The following is an 11,714-nucleotide window of genomic DNA, read 5'->3' as shown; positions in this document are numbered from 1 at the left end:
CCTAAGTCCAGTTTTGTTTTTTGCTCTGTCATTCCGTTTTTTAGGGTCCAATGGCTATGGGAAATGCTGTTAGTAAAAAGGCAGCGGTAAAACAGGAACAGTCCTCAGTACTGGGGCTATGGAAATGACCGAGCCGGTCACATGACACGTCCTTTGCTTGCTGCTTTGTTTTTATTAAAGCATTTGTAAACTCCAGGGTTTTTTCCTAGGTATTCTGGAATTGTTAACTCCCCAGCTAGGTGTGAAAGGGGTCTTTTTGTTTTTTTTTTTTTCATTGGTCTCTGTGTTAGGAAGGGTTCTTGATTTTATTCAAGCAGGAGCCCAGGTATTTTATCAAAAGATTTCTGTTTGGGAGTTTTCACTGTGGCGCATTGGGATCAGCAGTGCCAGGACACAGGATGCATCCCCGGATCTCCAGCCCGCCACAGTAAGTCAAAGGATCCAGTGTTGCCACAGCTGCAGCTTGGATCCCTGGCTGGGGAACTCCATATGCCGAGGGGTAGCCAAGAAGTGTGTGTTGGGGGGGTATCTTTTTGGACCCCAGGGAAGCCGAGAGAGCTGAATTAGATGCAAATTAGTTCAGTCCAGCTAACTTGTTGAGAAATTCAAGCCAAAGGGGCTATGGGGGGGCCTCAATTAGCCAGTACTGATTTTCTGCTTTATTAACCTCAACACTATGGCCAAGCATGTTGGTACAATTAGCCTGCAGGCCTCGCTGCCACCTAATAAAACAGGCAAAAATAGATGAAGGGGAGCTGTAGCTACAGGAGGTAATGTCTGGATTAGAAGAGCGCTGACTCACACTGGGTGGAACCCCAGGGCAGGGCTCGTCCAGGAAATTGACCCTCTCCGTGCAGGTAGCTACCTCTTCCTGTGACTGGCAGTCTGAACCCTGTTAGAACATAACCCCAGCCCTTGGTCAGTGCTCAATAAACTCGTTGATGGAACCAGGAATTTAAAAGTGCTCCAGGTCTATTAGTTTCTTCCTCTTTCTGGGAGTACTTAATAGGCCTGGAGTTTCCTCCTCCAGAAAGGATGCTAACAGGCTAGAAATGCAGCAGCTTCTTTGTGGGGATGAACACAAGGCAGTAGACAGTGGTTTAGACTTCAGCACTGGCTCTCCAGTTTTGGTCCTTGTTCCAAATTCCCATTCCGCTAAGTTATCTGTTGCAGGGTCTGGAAGGTGTGTGAAGAAATCCAAAGACTAGGTTCTTGGAAATGATGGTATTACCTATTTCATAAGGCTATTATCAGGGCTAAGTAAGCTAATGCAAGGTAACTGCTTAGTGCAAGGTCTTAGCACATGGTCATCGCTTGATAAAACAGAAACCCAAGGACAACTGTTGCCCTCTGCCACAGGGCGGGAATCTCCTTCCACAGCTCAAAGCAGCTCCTGCTGACCATCTCTTCCTGCCAGAGGGTAAGAGGCCACAGAGGGTGGGAAGCCCAGGATGCCACCTCTACCAGGGAGAGTTTGTTGGTACCATTTACTTTGGAGGCCCCCCCATCTCCCTCAGTGAAGGGAACAGACTTTTTGCCAGTCTGCAGTGTGAAAGGACACTAGCCCAGCAATGCTTGCTGGTGACAAGCAGGCTCCCTTCAGGCTTCGTAATAACGCACTTAGCAGGGATGGAGAGAAAACCCCTTTTTTCATTCAGAACTTTCAAGTGAACCTTTTTTTTTTTTTTTTTGGTATTTTTACGGCCGAACCTGCAACATATGGAAGTTCCCAGGCGAGGGGTCGAATTGGAGCTCCAGCTGCCGGCCACAGCCATAGCCACAGCCACGCCCGATAGGAGCCTCGGCTGCAACCCACACCACAGGAATGGCAATGCCAGGTCCCTGAACCACTGAGCAAGGCCAGGGATTGAACCTGCAACCTCATGGATACTAGTTGGATTCGTTTCCAATGTGCCACAGTGGGAACTCCTCAAGGGAACTCTTAGTACCAGCCACCCAATCAACACAAGTTCCAGTCATGTACTTTTTTTTTTTTGCCTTTTTGCCTTTTCTAGGGCCGCTCCCTCGGCATATGGAGGTTCCCAGGCTAGGGGTCCAATCAGAGCCGTAGCCGCCGGCCTACGCCAGAGCCACAGCAACAAGGGATCCGAGCTGCATCTGCAACCTACACCACAGCTCACGGAAACGCCGACTGGATCCTTAACCCACCGAGTGAGGCCAGGGATCGAACCTGAAACCTCATGGTTCCTAGTCCGATCCGTTAACCACTGAGCCACGACGAGAACTCTGTGTCATGTACATTTTTTAAATTACGTTTATTTAGCGTATGTACACATAAAAGAGAAATTACCCTCTATTCCCACCCAGCAGAAAACATGCACAAACCAAGGTTTACATGAAGGGAAGGGGCCCCAGCCCCAAGTTAGTGGCTGGCATGGTGCAATCTTGTGAGTCACAGGCCCAGTCAGGAGAGAGAGGACCAAAGTGATGGGCGGCTGCAGCCCCTGCTGCTGGCCCTAAAACAAGCGTGCGCCGTAGCCAAAGGTCTGTTTGATGCCCTCAAAGTAGTACCGCTGCCAGCCCTGCCGCGTCCTCTCTTCCTCAGGAGCAGGGATGCCTCGGCCTTCCATGCACAGCTCCGTCTCTCCGTTCTTGTCAATGAAGGTCAAGGTGATGGTGGCAAAGTGCCCTGGGGAAAGGCAGAGGGGAGGGACGTTTCAGAGCCAGGGCTTCCACGTGGGTCTGAAGCTAAGGGAAAAGAAAAATTCTGGGGGCCATGGCAATAAACAAACATGCTTACCTTCTGGCCAAGATTTAAACCTCCACTTCATCACAATATGTTTCTCAGGGACCTAAAACAATCAAAGAAGTCAGCCTATAGCAGGGACTGTGATGTACCCAATCCTAGAGAAAAGCAGCCATCTACCTGCCTTGCACACAAAGCTTATCATTGTGCAAATGTACTACTGATGAGGACACAGTGGACCAGAGCTGGTAGCTTCTGCACTGATAGTAGCCACAGCCCCTCCTGTTACTCCTAAGTTGGGCCCAGTTCAGTGCCCCAAATAAGAAGTCATAGCCACTAAAATATATAACTTCCTCCAGGTTTGATCTACCCCACTAAGTAGAAAACTCCAGGAGAGCAAGAGAATTTAATTTTAGCATTCCTTTGAAAACCAAATATGAGGTTTTACTAACCAGAAGATTAAAGCCTTAAATTTTATCTACAGAGCTGGAAAAAAAAAAGCGGGGGGGGGGGGGACATTATTCTTCCAACCAGGCAAAAGCTACATCCTGGCTAGCAAGTACTCACCAGATCAGTGAATTCTCCAGAAACATTGCCATCTACCAGGTGAAACTTGCCGCCCTTGTCTGCTTCTAACATCGCAGGAGCGTGGGTAAAGGCCTGAACGAGCTGTAGGAAAACAAAAGGAGGTAGGGAGATGTGTGGCTCTCAGTAATGCCGGCTGACACCTGCACAGCTCAGCTCCCACTTCTAGACACCACTTTGCCCGATGTCCAGGTTTAGGTCCTATTGTGATGCACTACAGACCAGGCTTCAGCTTGGGGCATTCTTTCTGAACCTGTGATGCCATTTCTTCAGATCCATTTACTTTTCTAATGAGAATGATTCCAATGGTTCCCACGTACATGGCCCAAAGCCTGTACACAAGATAAACAAGAGGACAGATCCACTCTGATGAGCGGTTTGAACACAACTGTCCTTCCTGTCTGTGCGTGTATGCGGCAAGCCTCATGGTTCCACCCAGCACTTCCTCCACCCAACAAAGGGATGTGCTCACAGCTCCGGTCACCTGAACGGCAGATGCCAAGAGCTGGAAGGACAAGACTGTACTTACCTCTTGGTTGGTGAAAACTCTATAGAGCTCCTCTGGTGATGTCAGGAAGGTCTCTCTAAGGGTGATTTTACAAGTGGGGATTTTGACACCAACAGGTCTGGCCTGGGTTTTTGAAGGAGCAGACTTAGCCTGTGGAAGTAGCGGTGAAATTGTCAGTTTAGAGTGATGGTGAAAACTCAATTAACAGGGCTTCAGGATCTGCCATGCCATTCATTCTCATAAAGTGTTTTACCTCCAGGGCTAATTATTCCAGGGGTTAGAGGAAATTCATGTGTATGGGCGTTTCAGTCAGAAAATTCTCAATGCTACTCTCGGTGAAGGAAAACTGACACTCATCTAAAAGTCCACTGCCAGAGTTCCCGCTGGGGCACAGTTGCACTGTAGCTATGGTGTAGTTGCTACTGTGGCTCAGATTCAATCCCTGGCTCAGGAACTTCCATATGCCATGGGTGTGGCTGAAACAGAGAAAGAAAAAAAAAGTGTCCACTGTCAAAGGACAAGTCAAATCATAAGGTGTTTCTGAAGGGCCCAGGGTAATTCTCAAACAGAATTTCTACGCTGAAATAGCTGGAAGCAGGCTCCCCCATGCTGAATATCTTTTGGCATGCTGACAAAAGGGCACCAGGGCTGAAAACCAAGTGCTGAACCCGAACCACACAAGCTCCAACTCCAGAAAAAGTATTTGCTCGCCTCGCAAACAGGGTAAACTCGAACAGTGTATTGTTAGGTGAAATTAGTTATCTAAGTAACCCAAGGTACTCTGATGAGACTTTCAGTATAAAATATGAAATGTCAATGTCCCATTTAGACACAACGCTTAAGATGCGTAGAGGTGAAGAGCCCTGTGTTCATAACCTCCTCCCTGGTGCTAAATGAAACCATGAATCCGACTCTGAAGTCCCTGATGGCTTCCATTTGCTCTAGAGGTCTGTTATAAATGAATAAACACCAAGTTCAGGATGGGGAGACAGACAATTATGTCCTGTGGATTCTCTAAAAGGCACCAGTTCCAGCTCCGAAATTAGGGTGGGAGAGGAAGAGCTGAGATGTGGACTTGGGGGGAGGCAGTGTCTCAGCTCCCTCTCCAGACAGCCTCCCGCCCCACCACGCAGGGACACTATTACCTTGCGCTCCTCGGTTTTCAGTGCTGGCTGCCCGGCTGGGTCTACCGACTCTCCATTCATTGTAGGCAAGATCATACCCTGCGTGAACTCTGAAAAGATAAAACCCCAGCTCTTGGAAGTTATTTCTTAGTAGCTGAGATGTGGGGCCTCACTGTAATCTGACAAACACGGCAACCTTCACTCAGAAAGCGGTGATGGCGAAGGTGTGAGTTTATCTGCCCCAGGTCTTTACCTTTGGTCGATGCCAGACAGGTATCTGCATGTGTGCTACAGAACGTAGCACATTCACTGGGATTACTTCAACCCCTGACTCAATCAGAAGCATTACAAGTTGCTACATTACGTGGAGGTCTACTGTGGATGGCAGCCAATGACTGCAGTGGCCCTTCCAAAGACTTCAAGAACGTGACAAGACACCCATGGATGCGTGTCAGGTCCCCCTTCTCCACCCTGCCTTACTTCTGCAGAACAGCCACAGCTAATTACGGCATCAGAGCACTGGTTAAAAAAAAATACTATCATCTCTATGCTGGTTCCCTTGGATGGTCACCATATGTACTCTGACACCAAGATCAGAACACACTGGCAAAACTGGAATTCTAGGGCAGGGCTGAGCTGACTACAATTCAAACATCCCTCTGAATGCCCCTGGAGAATGCCTATCAAAGACAGTCCAGGACTACGCTCACGTGGTGAGTTTGGGGATGCTAAGTCTGTAGATTAGCAACAGAAATGTGACGTCAGCCTCAAGTGTAACATTAAATTTTCTAGTAGCCATACCAAAGAGTTACTCAGGTGAAATTAATTTGATAATGTATTTAACCTAATATAGCCAAACTATTTCAACATGTTAACATAAAGAAATTAGAGATACTTTACATTCTTTTTTTTTAGTTAACAAATCTTTGAAATCTACTGTGTATTTTATACTGATGGCACATTTCAATTTGGACTAGCCACACTTCAAGGGCTTGAGAGTCAGCACATTAAACAACACTTCTTGAGATCTTTCCCTTACTCAAAGTTTATAAACTGACTTTAAGATGAAATAAGTCCCCCTCCCCCAATTTTTACCCATTCGCCAAAGAAAGCACTGTCAAGCCCCTTAACTGGCATCTGACAGCTGGAAAACTGTCTCCTGAAGGCATTCATAACTACCCAAGGGATACCTGTTTTGAGGGTGCTGATGTAAATTCCCATTGCTTCTCTTAGGAGTTTCACCCCTTCTTCCTTCATTAAGGCCACGAGATTTGTGTCAGGCTCATCTTTGGCAAGGCTCACACTAATCTGAGTGAAAGATCAGAAGTAGGTGGTAAATAACTTGAGGGGCTCCCACACTGTGGAATGTGGGTACCGAGCAATCATATAACCGCTGATATTTCCAAAGGAAATGTGTGAGGGTTGAGGTATTTGTACAATCCCCGAGTGTTCCTTTTCAAATTTTCTCTGCCAAGGCCAAGGCGGCGAATGTTAGAACCGACCTTACTCACTAAAGCAAAGTAACTAAATAAGTACAAGCTGCTCTGGAAGCTCCCAATGGCACCACAGACCTAGAACGTTATCTGCAGACTGGGTTTCTGAATGCTCGGGCCAAGCCAGGACGGTAATCTTGAATGATAGGTCATTTCTCTCATGAGAATAAGAGGACGTGGAAGACTCAGATAGATGAGGAACTGGGAAGCACAAACCTCCACTTCATCCACGCTATTTTCATCAGACAAGTTGGGGATGTCCACGTGGCCCTTGTACTGCACTCCAGACTTCGAGGTACCTGTCAAAAGGAATCAATGCTATCAGTTTTCTCCTCTTCTGGAAAAGTCTGGATCCCAACTACTACCCTGCTTATACTTCTTTTTTTGATGGGGCCGGGGGGGGGGGGGGGGGGCAGCGCACACCTGCAGCATACGGAGTGCCCAGGCTAGGGGTAGAACCAGAGCTATAGCTGCTGGCCTACACCACAGCCACATCAGATCTGAGCTGCACCTGCAATCTACACCACAGCTCATGGCATTGCCAGATCCTTAACCCACTGAGAGAGGCCAGGGATCACACCCGCATCCTCATGGTTCCTAGTCAGGTTTGTTAACCACTGAGCCCTGATGGGAATTCCTGCTTATACTACTTCTTTTTTTTTTTTTGTCTTTTTGCCTTTTCTAGGGCTGCTTCCGCGGCACACGGAGATTCCCAGGCTAGGGGTCTAGTCGGAGCCACAGCCACTGGCCTACGCCAGAGACACGGCAACTTGGGATCTGAGCCGCATCTGTGACCTACACCACAGCTCATGGCAACGCCGGATCCTTAACCCACTGAGCAAGGCCAGGGATCAAACCTGCAACCTCATGGTTCCTAGTCGGATTTGTTAACCACTGCACCACGACGGGAACTCCTCCTGCTTATACTTCTTTTAGACAAATGAAATGACCTATATTCTAAGAGAATGTGACACCAAATGCAACCACTTTCTCCATCCCAAAATGTCTTTCCTCATCAGATTTCTTGACATTGTGTTTGTTGTTATAGTGTGGGACCCAGAACTATGTAAATATGGCACTAGCCTGAGTTCTGCCAGGGAGGACTTGGATCAATAGCCAAACAGCCAATTCTGCTAAAATGCTTGTTTTGAAAACACAAATTTGTTCTGATGCGATTGATATATTCGGGAACAATCTGATCACAATGTGAATTTCACATTTGCTTATAAATGACTTCATCCGTGAGAAACACTAGGTGACTCCCCTCCCCCCAAAAAAACCCCCAAACCCAGCTGAACAGAGCTGTATAGGAATATACAAAACACATTTCAAACATTTATCTGCCAGCAACCTAAGTTCACCACATATGTTATGAGCCATGCCATCCACAACTAGTTATCATCATGCTCCTTCTGATTTCGGGTGACTCTCCTTCCACCACCTCACAATAACCTACATGCCTCAATGCTTCTGATGCCCACTCACACAAGCAAACTTCAGGTCTCTGTCAAGGTAAAGCACCACTTTTGTCGCATTACGTGTATCTCTTACAATTTAACATGTGTAAAATTGTGTTACCAATTTTTACTTTTCTAAATTTATTTATTTATTCTTTTGTCTTTTTATGGCCGCACCTGAGGCATATGGAGGTTCCCAGGCTAGGGGTCGAATCAGAACTACAGCTACTGGCCTGTGCCAGAGCCACAGTAAGGCCAGATCCGAGCTGCATCTGCTACCTACACCACAGCTCACAGTAACGCCAGATCCTTAACCCACTGAGCAAGGCCAGGGATGGAACTTGTAACCTCATTGTTCCTAGTCGCATTCGTTTCCGCTGTACCACGACGGGAGCTCCACATTCCTAAATTTTAAAAAATGTCACTGATGAAGCTTTTGAGTATTGTATCACATCCCTAACCCCATCCCCCTGTGGTTTTTGTTGTGAGATTTTGCATAGTGCGGTGATTTTAAGAAACACGTGTGTCATGTTACAGCAGAACTGACTGCATTTCAAAGTTAACTAACGAAACATTTATCTACCTTCACTTCTTTAGTCCTTAGTTTCTCGATCTATAAAAAGACTGGACAAGATAACACCTAAAGTTTCTTTCAGACTACTGCTCTTTAGGGGTTTAAAACAAAAAACAAACAAAAAAACCAGGATCCAGCGTTGCTATGAGCTATGGTGTAGGTCTAGATATGGCTCAGATCTGGTGTTGCTATGGCGTAGCCTGGCAGCATCTGACCCCTAGCCTGGAAACTTCTGTATGATGCAGGTGTGGCCCTAAAACAAACAAACAAAAAAACTCCCCCAAACAGATAAATACGTTTCCCTTCCTTATTACCATTCACTTGAGAAATGCTGATTGAAACACAATTTATTTCCTGCTTTGCTCCACACAATGCACTCCTTTAATTTTAGTCTTAAAATTCAGCCTCCCTACTGTCAGGACCATCCAAGTAGGGCATAGGCATGACCCCAATTCTAACATTACAGAGGAAACATTAAATGAGAGTAAAACTGCCCCCAAATTATAATCACACACAAGTTTCATTACCACAGCAGTCTAAACTGCTAGGTTTACATGGAGAGGGAAAAAAAAAAACCACTAAAAAACTCCCTCTCACTTTAAAAATCATCCAAGAGACAGAAATAGTGAGCCTGAGAAATGTCACCTTGTGTCCAAATACAGACCCAAAGATCAGGGGCTCAGCTGCTTCACTGGTGGGGACTTGTGAGACCCAGAGAGAGGAAACCCACTGAGTGTCCCACAATGGAAGAAACATTTCAGCATCCAATACTGCTTTCTATTGGACTTGAAAGCAGCACTATCAGCCTTCCTTGAAAAAAGGTCATAACCTCTCAAAAACTGTTCTCCTCTGCTCCTGAATAAGCCCGTCAAAATGCAGTTAACCTCTGCCCAAAGCCGAGCACAGACTTACCTGTCCAGTTTAGTTTGATGCTCCACTCATAAAAGAAGATAAGTTTGCCTTTGCGATTGTTAATGGATGCCTCTCCATCAAGCTTATTCACTTCTGTCACCTCGCACTTGCCTTCTCATTTTGCACCCGCACTGCCAGGAACAGTGTTTTCAGCTTATCTGTGGACCAATTTGAAGCATCCCTCTCTGTCCTGCAAAATAAAAACAAAGCTATGGACCAGCAGCCAAATGAAGGCGATTACTTACTCTATGCGAAAGCATTCAAGGCTAACAGAGGCCAGAAAGGAACACAAAACACTCAGTCCCACTCCTGCATGTCCACAAACATGTTACTCTTTCAGGAAGACCAGAGTCTTATACTGCCAATAAAGACACCTGCTGTACAGAACGGTTACAAACTAAATGGAAAAATCTGCTTTCGGAGTTCCTGTCGTGGCTCAATGGTTAATGAATCTGACTAGGAACCATGAGGTTGTGGGTTCGATCCCTGGCCTCGATCAGTGGGTTAAGGATCTGGCATTGCCCTGAGCTGTGGTGTAGGTTGCAGATGCGGCTAGGATCCTGCGTTGCTGTGGCTCTAGCATAGGCCAGCGGCTACAGCTCTGATTAGACCCCTAGCCTGGGACCCTCCGTATGCCACAGGAGCGGCCCAAGAAATGGCAAAAACACAAAAAAAAAAAAGAAAAAGAAAAAGAAAAGAAAAACCTGCTTTCCTTTCTCAGCAATGATAGTGCTAGGGTGGGAATTTGGTAATTTTACATGGCGCCCCCGTCTGACCAAGTGGAAAACTGTGCACAGCTTGCTGAGGTCAGGAGCACACATACTGTCTAGAGAATGCACTATTGAGCTAAAAGGTCCAGTGAGAAATAAACCAATAATTTTAACCTCATAAGCAGTATTTGACCTGTTAAATTCAAGCGTGCCACAAAATGCTCTACACATTCTGCGCCCTCTAAATAGCTAGAAAATCAATGTTAAGCCCAGGGCTTCCAAAGAAACAAAAATTAAGTCAAGCACATTATGTTAAGAGGAGAAGTGGCGGGCTGAGATACAGAGAAGAAAAACTACCTACCTCCCAACTTACTAACAAGTAGAGAAAACAGTAAAAAGAACTACAACAAAGTAAAAATAAACTAAAGACAGTATGAACAGAGTTCAGTGGACTTAAAACATTACTTCCAGAGGATTTCATGAAGAATGGTAGGCTTTCAAGTGGTTAGGTTATAAAACCACGACTGCCCGGCAACAAGGGGCAGTCCCTGTAATTACAATACAATCACTTAACAGTTCCGGGTGAGAGGCCGTGGCGCCTTGAGCATCACTGAGCTCTAAGCACCTGCTGAACACGTTCCAAACCTTAGCCTTCTGGAGTGAGGCAGCGGTTCGCTATGACTTACTTTTAAATTTCACCCGTCAGTGGAAAAATAGAAATCCTAACCCTCCGGAGGCTAACCCTGCAATCTCCGAATACAGTCCGCAACGGTTTGGGTCTCAGTGACTTCTCCGGCCACGTGTGGGAAGCACCTCTCTGCCCAGGCTGAATACAGCTACTAGGGGGTTATGTTCTCTTATATCTGAAACCCCTCCTCTGGGGCGCAGCCCTCCACGTCGTACCCCCTGCGCCCCCCTCCGCCAAACTGAAACGGAGACCGGAGAGTAGAGGAAACTGGAACTACGGACCCCCACAACAAGAAACACCCACGCCCATCTCCGGGCAGGTAGGGATGCCTCGGCCCCAGCTTTGTCCCGGCAGAGGTTCCGGGGACCCTGTAACCCCGGCCCTGCCGTAGCGTTCCCGCGGCCTGGCCCGCTGGCCCTCACCAATGCCAGTTGTTGACGTTGGTGGCGTCCGCCCGCTCCTCCACGATCCAGCGTGGGTCGCCCTCACCCCACTTAGCCATCGGCTCGCCTATCGCGCCGCCACCAGCGCCTAAGCAGCCACAGCCACAGCCTCAGGACCGCCCGGTCCCAGCCGCCCGGCAGCGCCTGGAAGCTACTAGAAGCGGCCGCAGATCCTCCTAGCTTGCTTTTCCCTCCACCCCCCGCCCCCTCCCCGCCTCAACTTCCGGCTCCTCCTCCGTCCTACCGGGTACTTCCGTTCCCCCTCGTCGGACCTTAGCTTCCCACTGCTCTAGGGCTCCTGCTAACTCCTTCGGGTTATCCCGTAAAAGGCCCGAAATGCAACCCTCAACACGACCATTCCCCACCCGCAGAGACCCAAAAGACAAGCCTCACTGTTTCCCTGAACCCTTAATCTGCCCTGTTGAGCCTCATGGGAGTTGTAGTCTTCAGTGACCCTGCAAAATAACCGCGGAAGGTCGTGCAACCTGTAGAGGAAACCTCCTAAGCACGGTG

General features: G+C 47.5%; 1 protein-coding gene across 1 annotated transcript; it reads right to left on the bottom strand.

Annotated features, from left to right (window-relative positions):
* Positions 1–2,257: 2,257 nt before the first annotated feature.
* AHSA1 (activator of HSP90 ATPase activity 1) lies at positions 2,258–11,415 on the bottom strand. Its single transcript, XM_047796090.1, is given in 10 exon segments — positions 2,258–2,650; positions 2,762–2,813; positions 3,275–3,376; positions 3,822–3,950; positions 4,946–5,034; positions 6,115–6,232; positions 6,634–6,716; positions 9,361–9,477; positions 9,480–9,550; positions 11,181–11,415. Coding segments are annotated over 10 exon segments (1,014 nt in total). The 5' UTR covers positions 11,261–11,415; the 3' UTR covers positions 2,258–2,477.
* Positions 11,416–11,714: the final 299 nt, after the last annotated feature.

Source organism: Phacochoerus africanus, chromosome 9 (assembly GCF_016906955.1).
Source record: "Phacochoerus africanus isolate WHEZ1 chromosome 9, ROS_Pafr_v1, whole genome shotgun sequence".
In the NCBI taxonomy this organism is placed as follows: Eukaryota; Metazoa; Chordata; class Mammalia; order Artiodactyla; family Suidae; genus Phacochoerus; species Phacochoerus africanus.
The sequence above is the reverse complement of the archived record's forward strand: the minus strand, read 5'-3'. Positions and strand labels throughout refer to the sequence as shown.